Source organism: Electrophorus electricus, chromosome 19 (genome assembly GCF_041902795.1).
Source record: "Electrophorus electricus isolate QZ-2024a chromosome 19, ASM4190279v1, whole genome shotgun sequence".
Taxonomy (NCBI): Eukaryota; Metazoa; Chordata; class Actinopteri; order Gymnotiformes; family Gymnotidae; genus Electrophorus; species Electrophorus electricus.
Genome location: NC_137515.1, coordinates 18,326,073 through 18,341,430, shown reverse-complemented (window position 1 = coordinate 18,341,430; position 15,358 = coordinate 18,326,073). Strand labels below are relative to the sequence as shown.

General features: G+C 37.6%; 2 protein-coding genes across 3 annotated transcripts; both read right to left on the bottom strand.

Annotated features, from left to right (window-relative positions):
- Window positions 1–47: 47 nt before the first annotated feature.
- pla2g1b (phospholipase A2, group IB (pancreas)) lies at window positions 48–8,413 on the bottom strand. The gene is made up of 9 exons (XM_026996321.3): window positions 6,763–8,413; window positions 6,307–6,454; window positions 5,984–6,102; window positions 5,725–5,832; window positions 4,088–4,095; window positions 3,272–3,368; window positions 2,866–3,013; window positions 2,409–2,542; window positions 48–2,170 (listed from the first exon to the last, which is right to left on the bottom strand). Exons 1-9 carry the CDS (start codon window positions 6,809–6,811, stop codon window positions 2,052–2,054), a joined length of 930 nt encoding a protein of 309 aa, XP_026852122.2. The 5' UTR covers window positions 6,812–8,413; the 3' UTR covers window positions 48–2,051.
- A 142-nt stretch (window positions 8,414–8,555) lies between these two features.
- prkab1a (protein kinase, AMP-activated, beta 1 non-catalytic subunit, a) lies at window positions 8,556–14,160 on the bottom strand. 2 transcript variants are annotated; one of them, XM_026996322.3, is made up of 8 exons: window positions 14,030–14,160; window positions 12,758–12,912; window positions 12,250–12,416; window positions 11,798–11,891; window positions 11,345–11,459; window positions 10,942–11,075; window positions 10,194–10,262; window positions 8,556–9,688 (listed from the first exon to the last, which is right to left on the bottom strand). In XM_026996322.3, the coding sequence occupies exons 2-8, from the start codon at window positions 12,905–12,907 to the stop codon at window positions 9,611–9,613; spliced, it is 807 nt and encodes a 268-aa protein (XP_026852123.1). In that variant the 5' UTR covers window positions 12,908–12,912; window positions 14,030–14,160; the 3' UTR covers window positions 8,556–9,610. The 2 variants fall into 2 exon arrangements, with proteins under 2 accessions (XP_026852123.1, XP_081558527.1); XM_081702401.1 differs by having other exon boundaries at window positions 12,758–12,934; window positions 14,030–14,152.
- Between the last annotated feature and the right edge of the window lie 1,198 nt (window positions 14,161–15,358).

The window sequence follows — 15,358 nt, the reverse complement described above, 5'->3', positions numbered from 1 at the left end:
TTGAAAGAAATAAGCACAGGATTCTCTGTGCATCTGATAAAAATTTATTCAGCATTACATTCCAGAAATTCAATATATTTACATATGCTATTCAACATATGCTAGATTTATGGGTAGTGCAGTTGTTTTTTAAATTGACGTTATAAGATAAAAATTCTAATCACAATGTAACATATGTCTCTGTAAAAGTATACTGTAAATCTGTAATGTAAACTCAATGTGAACTTATAATTAAAATTCATATCATACGGTTAGCCAAGTCATGTTTAACATGTGCAGATATCAGACACCCACATTCAGACCTGCCAGATTCAGCTGAGTATGTTTCAGACCTGCCAGACTCAGCAGAGTATGTTTTAGGCCTTCCAGGGCAGAGTTCTTGCTCCAGATCCTCCCATTTGCTGCATGAGTTGTTTTCTCACCATATGACTCACTGCTCTCCAGCTCACATTCCCTTCTCATTCATGAGAAAAAATGAATTCATTGAGGTTAGTGTTATATCCAAACGCAATAGTTGAATGAATTTGTGAGTAGGCGCTGTGTTAATGGAATGCCTTGATTAAAAAACAAATTTGCCTGTTTTTATGGTTACTGTAATTGTGGTTGATGTAATATGACCTAAACTCATTGATCTGTATTAAATGAGAAAAGATTCTTATTTACTCATTTAACAGTTTTTTTCAGAGGGTAGTAGAATCGCATTTTTGTGTGCAGTAGCAATGAACATCTTTCTGTCAATCTCACATTTAAATAATTTTACAGCTTCCTCTATATAAATAAGGACAACTCTTCTCACTTTAAATTCAGTGGTAGCTTAGTGGTAGGAGCAGTGGTAGCTCAAGGGTATGGTATGAAATGCATACCTTTTTCCACATTCCTGTTAGTTGATATTAGCGGAAACTAGCTGTCTATTGTAGGTCTTTGCTAGGTTGGGAAGTCTGAACAGAGAAACGTGCTGTAATATTAATATTATTTTCTGCCCGCTTTCAGTCCAAATAATGTTGTTACATATGTATGTTAGAAGCAGTATAGAGTCAGACAAAAGTCACTGCACTTTGACTAAAGATTTACAAGAAGCAAGAATATTTCCTAATAAATAATATGTCTCTAAGGATTGTGATAAAAGACATGAGTTAAAAAGATTTTTTAAAAGCTGTCTTTAACTCAACAGAGCACTTAATTGTGCTTCTAACATTGTTTTTGCTGTTAGAAAAAACCTACCAACTCCTTCTCAAACAAAATTAACACAATTATTTTCCCAAATGTATTCAGAACATGACAGGTAACAGGGAACACCTGTTCACAGTGTACAGGCTCAGGTCAGCGACAGAAACTGCACCTATCACAAAGTCAAACACCGTTTACTAAGATGTCAAACAAATGTACATTTCATGAAAAACAAGTTATGAAGAATAAATAATTTCAAACAAAAAATTATTTTGAAATATAGATAATCTGAGTTTATAATACATAAGCAAATTTAAGAATGTTTTAAATTATTTTCACCTACATATATTTATTAGTGCTAGATTTAAACAATCCATTTGCATTTACAGGAAGCAGTCTCAATATGATCCCATCATTCCAAAAAAAGAAAGAAGCAGTGATAGATCTTTGCTAATTCATGAAATCTCTGTCTCAGATTATCTAAAGATTAAAGATTATCAAAAATAATTTCTGAGAGCACTGAGGATGCATGGGTAAGACTAACAGACCCTGCATATGTGAAAAATTGCTTATATTTAATATATACAATTAAAAAAATGTAACTGTTTCTCATAATTAGACATGTAGCAGTAGAACTAAAGAACTGCGGATACAAAAGCCTGCGTCAACAGTTGCTTTTAAGTATTTATTGCTTTCTGTATGGAATTCACAAAAACAGGCATTTAGATTTGGCACTTAGAATAAAAAGTAAGTGTACACTTGACACACCTGTTGAATCAGCAGGGGTGAATCTTATGTGATAAAATTCAGATGAAAAATATAAAAATAACCTATTTGTCCAGTGGAAGAGCAGAGCACAACTTCCACAGAACGTTCCCTGATGTTCATTTGCAGCGGTCACTAGGCAGGTGCTTGTTCTCCTCATTGTAGTCAGATGCAGCAAAGCACTCAGCAGCCTTCTGGTCACACTCGCAGATAAACATCTCACATTCCTTATTGCTGCCTGAGATACAGAGAGAGGGAGCAAAATTAAATAACAAAATGTAAAAGTTTTTTAAAAATAAATAAATAAAATTACTAATAAAAAGTAAAACAATTATTAAATAATAAATAATAAAAAAATGTGACCTACTTCTTTTTTAAAACAATACTCGCTGCATAAATGAAAAAAATCTTTTTTGTTATTGACAAAATTCGCAACAAATTCCATATAGAAAATAATATAAATTATCACCACTCACTCTTGCAGGTGATTGTCTTGGTAGCTTTGTCACACTGATAGGAATAAATCTCAGTGTAAGGGTTGTCCAAGATTGGCCAACATGCATCATGTTGCATTGCATCACTGTAGCACCTGTCATGAACTTCACAGCACCTGTAGGTATGGGAGACATTTGTGCTCTTCAGTAATACCTATTAGCAACAAGCTACCGTTAGGTTTAATAACAGTACCATGCATATTTAATTGAAAAAATGGACAAGAATATGGAACAGGATCAGCTGTATGATTTTATATCTTTTAAGATAAATGCCTCATGCAAATTTCATTGCAAAATGTTCTACACTGAATACATTCATCATCCCATGTTGAAACAATATCTTGTTACAACTGCTTGTTGTGGAGCAAATCCAACGCACAAACAAGCATTCAGTTAAGGAGAGCCTCTGAAAACCAGTTTCTATACCATTGTCTCCCACCTGTCCAGCTCGTCGACGGGGGTGCCAGAGCCTCCCTTGCCACAGTAACAGCCATAGTCAGCGTAGTCCAGGGCTGGCCAGCTGTCAGGCTTTACACAGATGATCATACTCCTAAACTGCCACAGGGCCCTGTAGTCAAGCGCCTGAGCTAAACCACACACACAAACACAAAAAAAGGATGATTAGTTGTTGGTAAATTATGGTAACCTGTTATGAATATGGATCAAATAGTGACATAATTCGGAGGACAAGCAATAACAGTTAAATAATGCAATTGCTTAATCTTATAAGTCATAGGGAAAAAATGCTGCCCATTCCGTTCAGTGTATCATTAATAAGTCATGACTTGTAGGAGCAGGATACAAAAAAGAAACTATACAATGCAGAACTCCTAGCGGGTGCTTACCAACAGTGAGACCAATGGCCAAGAGCAGCACAAAGTGGAGGGTCTTCATGGTGTCGGGTGGAATGGTCAACTCAGACTCATCTCTCAGCTGGTACACCTTATGTAGTCACGTCACAACCTTGAATTGTTTCATTTGCATAGATAATAAAATGTAAGACTGCAGGTCACATGTGGATTTGTGCTGGAAACTCTCACGCCATGACAGGCCTTGACTTATCTCATGACATTTCATCTTTTCTGTTCTGAAAGAACAGTTTTCTGGACAAATGATACCTAGAAGTGGTCTAATCTTCATCTAAGATAAAAGGATAATTAAAATTTGTTTTATGGTTTTATCTAACTCTTTTTACCTTGTCAAATCGTTTACATGTTCAAATATATAAAATGTGTTTTTTACTTGTTTCATTACAAATTTTCAATTGGATTGAGACCATTCTAAAATGCAGAATATCTTTTGTTGAAGACACTCTGTTGTTGAGTTTTAGTTAACAGGTTCTGACAATACACATTATGACTATCAGAATGTCCTGATATAACTTGGAATGTATCCAAACATAACACCATATATATAAAGCAAAAATCCAAATTTCATGTATGTGTACAAACAACACCATTTCAGTAATGCTGTGGAACCTCACATGAATAAGAGGAGTGAAAATAAGCCAAAAGACATGCAGTGTAAGAGCCCAGGGAGGGAAAAATTCCATCCAATCAGTTCTAAACATTTACATGTCTGCCTGTCATATCCACTGGTATTTTGAAAATATGTGGGCACTTAGGGTTCCAAAATCATTAGCTTTCCAATGCCACTCTGACCTTTTCAACTTACAAAAAAAGTGGCGAAAAAGTATATAGATTCTAAAAAATAGACCAATGCTTTATTGACTTAAAACCCAGATGCTTGCCTACAAAGTCAAAAATGGACCTAACCCCTCTCTTGCTGGAAATTCTAGTCCCACACACTGACATATACTGATGACCCACCTACTCAAAAAGCCCCTAAGCACTTTGATTAATGACTAATCCTGCTCATACTCATTTACACATGCCTGCACACACACACACACACACACACACACACACACGTACACACACACACACACACACACACACACACACACACACATATATATATATACACACACACACACACACATACACATATATATATATATATATATATATATATATATATATATATACACATGCACAAATACATAGATATACACGTGTGTATATAAGCACACACATATATAAACATAAAAAGGTCTTGTTTTTTGTGTATTTTCCTTGTAGTTATTTTCTTTGGTAAGGTTCTAGTTTAAAGGCATCTTTAGACTCCAGCCGAATGTATTAACATAAGGGTTATTTCCATGGTGACAACAAAGCAAATGGCTTACAAGAGGTTTCTCTTGCATTCAGGAGTGTAGATTAAATTTCAGGAGTAAAATTCATAATATTGCATAAAGTATCTGACCTTCTATGGCAACTGAGAGCATTGAAAGAGAAATATACAAAATAAATAAAGGATGTTGAATTAAAATTAATATAAAGTATTTGACTTTAAATGCCAGCCTGAGAAAGAAAAAAATGCCTTACAATGACATACAATTATTTTAATGAGGATGATATTGACAACCTATCATGCAATATTTTAAATATAATGAGTGAAGGCTACATATAGCTATGTGTAAAAACTTCATGAGGGAAGGACTAGAATTTGGAAAAAGGCTTGTTTTCCTGACAGGTTACAGCCTCAGATATCTGAATTTCTAACTGTCATTCATTCCTTCACTGGTGCAGTTTATCCACACTCAGATGGAGAATTCCAACATGATAATGCATCGTATTACAAAACCATGTCAGTTCCACGGCATGTGTATTGGACATGTCAATTGCATGTATTTGGTGAGGTGTCCAGGACACACGAGTCTGCATAATGTCTTAATCCCTAGATAGCATCACCAATGGATCTATGATATAAATTTGTGAAATGTGGAATTTCATGAAATTAATTGACTCCTAAAACTACTTTTAGATCTTCATATTTGTAGAGCAATCAACAATGAAACACCTATGAGGATTATTACAAAGTGATTTAACTGTGCTTCCCAAATAAATCTACAAGTTATGATTGTTGAATTATAGAGAGCAAAAAGTATAACCTGAAAAACCCAAACACAAAACCATGACATACAATTTACTTTTTAGAGTTTATTGCTTATTGTGTAGAATTTTCATCAAGGATTAGAATTTTCATAAGAAGCAGTGGGGGCAGGTAAATTAAGTACTAGACATCAAAGTCTGCATTTCAATAGTACTTGAAATACATGCTGAAACAGTAGGAGTTGATTTACTATGATAAAATTGATGGTTAGTATGTCTGTCACCACTGAGTAGGGACTTAGGTTTGGTGTAAAATCTCTGTGGAATTTAGTTTAGAATTTAGTTGCAGTATTCATTTGGCAAATGATTGTGCTCCTTATTATATGTATTCACAGCAAAGCACTCAGCAATTGTCTTGTCACACTCACAGACGAACATCCCGCACTCACTGTTACCTTGGACGAAGAAAAACACATTTGCAATAATTACATTTTAAATAATTATCCTACCCACTTACCATTCTTTTTATTTTCTAGTTTAAATTTCAGTATTTTTTTTAAGTATATGTTTGTTGAGATTTTACAAATATTGCAGATTATCACTTACTTTGGCAGGTGACTGTTTTATTGGCCTTGTCACATATATAGGAATAGGATTTTAGGTAAGGGTTGCAGTTTGGGAGCATCTTGGCTGCTTTGTAGCAATAGTCATGAACCTGACAGCATCTGCAGGAATCATCGACAGCAAAACCCATTAACAGCAAGCTACCAATCAGAAGTGTTATTACTAGTACCAGAAAAACTAAATAGTTTGTAAAATAAATAAATGCTAAGGGGAGAAGAAATAGGTTTTAGCTGTATGGCATTCAGTTAAAGAAAAGTCTCTGTAAAGGTAGAAAATGAGACCTTTCCTATACTGCTATGTCTCACCTGTCCAGGTCGTCTACAGGGGTGCCGTAGCCTCCAAAGCCACAGTAGCAGCCGTAGTCAGAGTAATCCAAGATTGGCCTGCTATCAGGGTTTGCACAGATGATCATGTCCCTTAGTTCCCACAGAGCCCTGTTGTCATGGACTTGAGCTTATTCCCACACACACACACACACACACACACACACACACACACACGAAACAGGTAACTTCGTAAATTAAGACAACCTCATTTTCTACAATTTGAAACAAAACTCAACTCAATGCAGTGGACAGTGTATAGTGCATAGGGTAAGCTGGATAAGTAAAAATTGCAGTCCCTTGTTAACAGAAATAGGAAAAAATACATGGTTTTAAATTCATTAGCTCATCAACAAGCCATTCAGTCACTTTTGTGATCAACAGACGGCAAAACTATATGCAAAAAACTAGGGCAAAAAAATCTAAGCAGCCTCTTACCAATAGTGAGACCAAAGACCAGCAGAAGCACAATGTGGAGAGACTTCATGGTGTCTAGAGAAATGGTTCAGAGTTGAGGAAGCAGATTTAGTATTAAAATAAAAAATAAGCATACACTTGAAGTATCTATTGAGACAGTAAAAGTGTGTTCTCTTCTCATCACTCAGATGACTCTCCTTATATTAGTTACACAAAGCCTTGAAATGTTTATTTTGGAGGTATATTAAAGAGCACTAGAGTGCACACGTGGATTCAGGATTGAAACTCTCACCCCAGCCCACCCCTTTCAGTCTTTACCTTATCTCATCTCATGACAGCCCATCCTCCTGGGGAAAAATAAGGTTGTGAACCCCTTCTAAATAGCTACATTCTGCATGTGTGCCTGTCCTGCTTGAATGGCCTACTCACATCATGTCCTTTCAAGGCCTGTATATTTACTATTTCAGGAATACTTGTAGGGATTTTGAACTTTTAAAGTTTGGTTCATTCCTGGTACTGGCAGATGTGACTTGTTCTTATGGTCCTTCTGCAGAGAGTTGAGGATGAGACTGGACCAGTGGAGAATTTTTGTACTTGGCATCTTTCTGGCATGAGCTGTGGCCTCACAACAGCTCAATAAACCAGAAATTCAAGAGAAACTTTAGTTTCTTCTGCAATATTTACTAATAAAATACCAGTAACAAATTGACCAAAATTAGTAAAATGTATAAAGATAAGTTTCTTTAACAATGTAAAAGATTCTAGTGAGGGTAACTCTTCTTTATTTGCCTGTAGGTCAGCAAAAGAAATGTGCAGAGTGACACATAATGGGATACCCTGGAGGAAGTGGAAAGTGCATGCTATTAAATTATATCTTGGCTCGCTAGTCTTTTCTCAAAAGTCATATAGTCTCATAGGGGAACCGTGTGATGAATGATGTCGATGTTCCAACAGAGGGCAGCGTTTCCCCTGCGTCTTACATTTTAACCCAGTGAAGACTAGAAGTCTTAGGATGGTTGGAAAACTGATGACAGCACGGTTTGGTGTTTTTCCTGCTGTATCAAACCAAAGAAACCTAGAAGTGAAGTGCTGAGATTAATCAGACGCATTTGAGCAGAAAGGCACAGGAAAGTCAACTCAAACTCAGAATGAAATACATTCATGAAATAAAGTTGAAAATGATCATGTTTATCATCTGTTCAAGCTAAAGAGTACAAGGATAAAGAAGTTACATGTTGTGATGTAACTACGATAGCATTAGCTGAGGTGAAAAGATGCATTTATCTGTTTATTTCAAGTCACAGACAACCTACTCTAGATTTCTCTGGTCTGTACCTTGGTTTAATATAGTAATAGTGAGCTGTTCAGTCACCATTTCTTGCATGCCAGAGCCCTTGTTGGTATGTGCAACTTTTATTTGGGGGCAATTATTTGAATATTAGTCAAATTATAGGTTCCAAAAATTAAATTATCAAATTTCACTGAGATGCTTATCTATATAATGCAGTGCTGGAGTCAGTGCTATTTTGACAGGGTTATGGTTACGATACTTTCAGAGTAGGAATTCATATTGTCCTTGTGTAAACCTTTTAAATCTCTATTTCATCATAAACAAACCATAAGTGAAAACAAACCATAAGACCTGCTGTGATACAGGCAAGCTAACAAAAGTAAAATCTGTATGGAAAAATATCCAGGTTCATAGAGAAAGAGGCAAAGCCCTGCCCTGTGACTAGCTTTCAAAAGGTCACTGTGACCTTCTTAACTCACAAAATAAACAAAGAAAACAAACAAACAAAAAACATAAACGGTACTAAAAATAAATGAGTGCTTTATTGACAAGTGGTTTCTTTTACAATCAGGAGTGTATGTTAAAACTTCATAAATAAAAGTCCTAATAATGCACCAATTAATCTATTAGAAATTCTACCACAAATACTTAATTACCTATTACAAGAGAAACATACTAAAATACAAAATAATTCATGCTTTTTTACAGCATTATGGCAAAAGCTTGAAGCAGATTGTGAAAGTACACTGGCATGATGTATATAATATACAATATTACAATTAACACATTTAGTCCCATATTAACACAGTCACTATCCACACAGTGAAATTTAAGTTAACAATTTTCAGTTTACATTTCATACCTCTAAAGTTGGTCCATTCTGTCTAATGTAACAAAATGCACAAAGGCCTATATTAAATATTTTTTAAAAGTAAGTGATTATACATATTACAAGCAACCTTCAGTAAAGCTTGGCTTCAACCAGCAGTTCATATATGCCCTCCATTTTAAACTTTCTGGAATATTTGGAACAAAATCTATTTGTACCACTTGGGTTTTGGCCCATTCATAACTTTCCACTTATTTACTTGTGTCATTTAAACAGCTTAGGCAAGGCAACCCTAAGCACTCATGGACATGCTTCAGTTATCAGACCCATTCTGTGTTTTGACCAATGTTGATGTTTTGTGAGCTGATATTTTCCAGAATCCGGAGCTATTCCTACTCTCCTGTCTAGTCTCCTCCACACAGTCATTTATGAATGTTACTGGCTCTTATGTTTTGCAATGTTGTTATTATTATTTACATTTTATTATCAGTTACATTTATATACCACCTTTCTCAAACTCAAGGACAGAAGTCAGCTTTTACAAGCTGAATGTTATTATTTAATGTCTTTATTCACTTGGTCACATCCAAGTGTTAAGCATTGGCATCCATTTTGCACACACATTAACAAAAAACAAAACAGGATAGAGGAGGATACCTACATTAGACACGTGTAGAAACTCCACTAGATGGGGAACTCCACATAGAAACAGCACACGCTTGAGAGTTTCTGAGCAGTGCTTGTGTCAGTCAAATTGGTTTGTACAGGAGGGTGGTGACGTACTTCTTCTTGTAACGATGCGTGGCGCTAAGAACCATTACCCCGTCCTATGCATACATATAAGGGAAAAATCCCAATCAGTGAGTTCTGTGAGACAAAAATGTTCCTGTGCTGTATAGATTTCTACATACTCTCTCGATGACGGTGTCTGAGGTACTGACATAAAAAATGAGCTCCATAATGAACTAATCAAGGATCTGAAAACATCCAAATAAACAGTGCACAAAGAGGGTTTTAAGTCCTGAGGGACAAGTCCTGTCAGAACCATTGTCACCCAGTTTTCAGGAAATGGTCAAAGCTGTCCAAATATTTTACATGTTGTAGAGAAAGCAGATCCAAGCAACAATAGAAGTGAAGGGCCAGTGAAGGGCAGATTCCTTTAAAGCATTGTATTATTAAGATCTTAAAGCAGTGCATTATTAAGATTTTAGCTCACAGATGAGGTTGTTTGATGTTATACTCATTCTGTCTTCTTATAATGAACTCTTTCTCCCAAAAGCATTTTTCAACTGATACATGAGCTACAGTAGGGGTTTCAGACATGCCCCTTACCTTGATGGACAGAGCGTAGAGGTGGTTCAGCATGACATGATTGGGCTCAGGAAGTAAAGCAGGGTCGCACTGGCAAAAAACAAAAACAAATTTTAATTTTTAAAAAAATTTGACAAACCTTATTCATGTTCTGTAATGCAGAGTTTTTATGTCTGCAGAGGAAAACAAACTCCTCATGATTTAGTACTAAAATCAATAGTTTGCATCACAACAAAGACTGCAAAATATACTCAAGTCTATTTCAACAGATTTTTTTTCAACTTTCATCACACAAGTGGGCATCCAAGGCACCTAGGTGCCAAGAGCTGGTGGGTTTGAACCAGAGCCTCCAGCCCGCAAAACAACAGGCTGCTTCTAATGGGGAGAGCAACTCTTAATGTTCAGGAAAAGAGAGCACAATTCAGGAATAAATTAACTAAGCTTGGAGGATAATGTCAGGGCAAAATAATTACCAAAGAAAAAAAAACCCGAAACAAAAAACAATTATTATTAAACACAATTATTAAAACATATGAGTTATATGATTTTCTTACAAACTGATCTCAACTGTGCATCACGTAGATGTCAAACATGCCAATCAATAGACACCACCATTGATCATAGAAACGAAAAAGCAAAAAAGCTGCCGATTTCATCATTAATAGTCCAATGCTACACTTTGAAACATTCGCTCTAGCTTTTCCACTGGTGGAGAGAGACTATTATGAGCGAGAACTGGAGGAGGTGAGGGTGAGAGGTGGAGTCTTACTGAGATGCCAGTGTCTTTATTCAGGATGACCTGCAGAAGGTGTGGTGGAAGGATGGGAGGACACTTGAACTTCTCGTCCTGTTTGGGTACATAAGCGTCCTGCTGGTACGGACCAGGAGGAGAACTTGATAGATCTAAAGGAAACTTGGAAGGGTCAATATCACAAAGACACTTGAGCATCCATTAAATTACATTAATTACTTTTATTGGTATGTTTATCTGCAATCTATACTGCGTGCGCACAAATCAAGTATTTAGAATGACTGCACCAACTGGCTTCCATGCATCACAGGTCCTGTCACTCATCAGAGTTCATGTGGAAAAAACTAGTTCTCTAAAACATCTTCATGAAAGTGTAAAAGGAAATGGATGAATGTTTGTTTTTGGAGAAGCCTGTTCACACCTGACATGTCAGAGCATTTCTGCGAGTCCACCATGAGTGCATCAAAAACCTCAAAGTCTGTCTTCTTCACCTGGATGATGTTGTTGACTGTGCCCAGCTGACTGGTCACTACAGGCTGAAAGAAAATGCAATCATGTCCAGTTATTTAGAGCATTTAACAATCTTCAGCTGTGGCCATTGGTGTGTGTGCGACAGTAGGTGTGTGTCAGACACGAGTGACTGCAGCTTCAGGAACAGCTTGGGCAGAAGGAAAGAACGTTATTCCACACTAGGTTACGCATGTGCAGACTAATATTGTATGTTATCAAAAAATAACAGCATTTGTGTTTATATAAAGAACTTCTCCCTTCATGTGTGAAGGGCTGGATCCTAGTGACCTATTAGAAGCACAAAGCTCACGAGGATCAGCAGTACCAGTGAATAGGGTGATACTGTGCGTTTTGTGTTGGTCACCTCTGATGGGTCATGGGTCCACTGTCCGTCTACATAGAATTTATACTGGTGTTCACCCTCAGGCAATTCCACAATCGCCACAAAATTGTTTTGACTGAAGGAGTGATGGAAAGAGAGAGAGAATTTGAGGCCTTGACTCAAGTCTCACATGTAGCACAGAAATAGAACACGATGAGAGGCTCAGTACACAGCACCAAGGCAGGAGCAGGAACCACACTAGCACATTCTCGCCATCCTCTTTAATTCCTGTAGGATTTTTAGATTCAAGTGCTTTTTGTTCTGAGCTGACCTGGGGGTGGGTCCCATCACAGACTTGTACACTGTGTGGTGCTACAGCAGTGCTGGCCTCCATAGCCATTGGTGTTGGCATCTAAGCAATCTATAACATTACCTTCGTAGGCATTATGGATAATGATGTCCTACTGGCCAGATAATTAGGTCTCCTCGCTTACCTCCTCGCCAAAGGAATCTTAGTTGTCCAGTTGTTGAAGGATCCAGAAAGATAGACTTCCTTTCCAGCACCTGTCCAGCGAAACACAGTGGGCTGTGCCAGAGGACCCTTCTCACTGGTCTGCAGGTCGTGTCTCCAGGCGAGGAACTCCTCCTTCTCCAACGGAGCCTGGGGGATGAGAAAGAGTAGTACAGTCTAACCACACCAATGGCAGAAAAAAATGAACAGGACACCTCGTGTAGTGCATAGGGCCCAGACTCCAGTCCTGAAGGGCTACATTAGCTAATTCAACACGAGCACAATAACAAGCTGATAAGGACAAACAAACAAACAAACAAACAAACAAACAAAAAGAGCAGCGTTAGGGGCCTCCTGGAGTTTGTACACTGATGTAAAGGGTTCTGCTTAGGGGCTGGCGTTTAACACCGATAATATAGAGGGTTCTGGACAGTACTGCACAGCTAGCATTCCATGAGCCCTACCAAACCAGCATACACTGCCAGCAGTACCTTCATGTCCTCCCCCTGGAAGATATCAGCATCTTCAGGGCTGTCCATCAGTATCTTCGGACGGTCGCCATCCTTAAGACCACGGCTGTCCCTGCGATGGGCCTTCTCTCCCTGTCCAACACCTGTCCTTTCACTGCTTGTGTTGCCCATTACACCTTTTGAAAAGAAAAAACTAAACTAAATAAAGAGAGCACATGAATAGCATGTAGGCAAACAGATAAAACACATGCCAAGGTAGTTGAAAACATAACTTATCAGAAACCCCCGAGGTGTACTGTTGCCATGCAAAATTAAAATTCCTCCAACTCTTATTCAAAGATCAGTGAGTGTAGGTACAAGGTAGGTGTTTCTAATAAAGTAACTCTTCAATGTTCATCTTTTATCTTTGTGGGAATAACTGAAGGACAGCCTACCTGGCTTATTGTTAGAATATAACAAATAAATGTGTTAATGACATTTACAGCCTAAACAACTAACCTAATTCAGTAATGTAATTATACCATTAAGGTCCCTTGAGGGATCGTTTGAAACTTTTGCTATGCTGATATGCACAGCACGGTTTAATGACCTGCTGTAACACACAGGATTCGGAACTAAGCAGTGCAGACGCAGGACTGTCAGAGAAAAACATGCTATGAAATGACTCCTTTAAACAAGCAACAAAAAGATTTCCTGCAAACAAGTTAACCAGGTGCACAAGAACTGCTCACAAGCAAATCGCCGCCCACACCGGTGCAAGGTCAAACTCACTGAAACCAAACACCACAGCTAGCTAGTAGAGCTAGTTGGCTAATATCCTGACAGATTTAAAGGACGAACACCTATTTGCCACATACGATGGAAATACAAAACGATACATATAGCTGCCGCCACCTCGTCGACTCCAGGTGACTGATGCTACATTTGGCAACCGAGCTAACCCATCTAACTAGTTAACCAGCCAGCCCTACGTAGTCAGGGAGACGTAAACAGCAATGTTTACATTTCGTTTGACGTTTCAAGTAGTTTCCCAGCTAGCTCCATGAAGTGGTTAAACAGAATGAATAAATGTTTGCATCTTGCAAAATGAGGAATTATTTTGCTTAAACTTAAGGTTCTGGATCTGTCTAGCAAATCTCAAAGAGATGCCCCTTACTGTTAAACCTTAGTTATACGTTTATGCCAGAGCTAATCTAGTTAGCTAGCTACATAACGGTAGTTATCCCGGTAACATAGACACGTGAATCATTTCATCATATTTAAAAATACATTATTGGTTGACAAATCATTTACCTCACTCTTTTAGAAAACTATTTAATATAATTTAGCCGAATTTAATTTGTTTTGGCGCTCTAGCTACATTTATTATCGCAATCCAAAATCATTACGCCTCCGCCAGTCGCTGTCCCCTTGTTCCATTGCGCATGCGTGGAAATTTACTGTAGTCATCGCTAGATGGAGACAAACACGGCGCACGTGTGTGTGTGTGTGTGTGTGTGTGTGTGTGTGTGTGTGTGTGTGTGTGTGCTGTTTATACATTCTAATATATATGACTTACTGTACCTCAGCTGTCATATGAGATATGCATGATATGTAATCGTCCTTTATGGTAGGCTTCAACGCCACCTGCCCTCAAACACACACACACACACACACACACACACACACACACACACACACACACACACACACACACACAGAGATTTATTCTCATTCTCATTCTCTCTCTCTCTCTCTCTCTCTCTCTCTCTCTCTCTCTCTCTATGTCACCCCCAGCCCACATATTGCTGTGTTGAGGGCATGTGAATACCAGACGACCATGGGAATGTGCCTTATGGTGTTTAACCCCATAAGTCATATTTGAAGCTGATTTATGTCCTTTTTTGAGAAAAACATCCTCTTTTCAGTATGACAGGCTACATGTCTGTTACAGAACAGAAAGACACCAGGAACATCAGAAGCTGAAACTGCTCGACTTTTAGGCTGTGTTAATACATATGTTCCTATAATAACAGATGATTTCATTTAAACCAAAGTAATACTCAGGGTAGTAGCTCAGACCAATTACCACTCAGTAACCTTTAAATGTCTGATTTTTAAAAACCATATTAGTAAATACAGATCTGTCATAACTGTACACCTGTTTGTACTTTACTAATGCATGCTGTAATCTATATTCTAGTACATTTACATCTGGCACCAGCAACACACTAAAACTAAAACTGAAATCTTTTTTTCTGTGTATACAAATGTTTAAATTGGCTCTGGATTCTGCAAGTTGCTTTTTCTCTTTTCTCCCTGATGCAAATGAAAGCAACCTCTCTTCAGAAAAATGGCTCATCTCAGGATTTTTAAATGTAGCCATTCATACAAAAAGCCAGTAAGACATTGAAGACAAAGCACATTGCCTGTGGAGGTTAAAGGCATCCTTACTGATGTAACCCTGGCTCCGCGGGTACCAGACAGGATAGAGGTAGGAGACAGGGTGACCTCTTCAAATTTGTGCATTCATTCAGAGATGCAGGGACCAATAGTCTGAAGAACCACGTTTTTCTGTTATTTACTTTTTACATTACATTATGAAAAATATGTTGTAGGAGTAAACAAACTGATTTAATTCGG

Excerpts from the sequence above, each read along its gene's own strand:
- pla2g1b (XM_026996321.3), bottom strand. The coding sequence starts at position 6,811 with ATGAAGTCTCTCCACATTGTGCTTCTGCTGGTCTTTGGTCTCACTATT. Across the intron at positions 3,014-3,271 it reads GGCCATTGGTCTCACTGTTG|CTCAGGCGCTTGACTACAGG; the intron begins GTAAGCACCCGC and ends TGTGTGGTTTAG. Across the intron at positions 2,171-2,408 it reads CAAGACAATCACCTGCAAGA|GCAGCAATAAGGAATGTGAG; the intron begins GTGAGTGGTGAT and ends TCTGTATCTCAG.
- prkab1a (XM_026996322.3), bottom strand. The coding sequence starts at position 12,907 with ATGGGCAACACAAGCAGTGAAAGGACAGGTGTTGGACAGGGAGAGAAG. Across the intron at positions 12,417-12,757 it reads TCCAGGGGGAGGACATGAAG|GCTCCGTTGGAGAAGGAGGA; the intron begins GTACTGCTGGCA and ends CTCATCCCCCAG. Across the intron at positions 11,076-11,344 it reads GAAATGCTCTGACATGTCAG|ATCTATCAAGTTCTCCTCCT; the intron begins GTGTGAACAGGC and ends AGTTTCCTTTAG.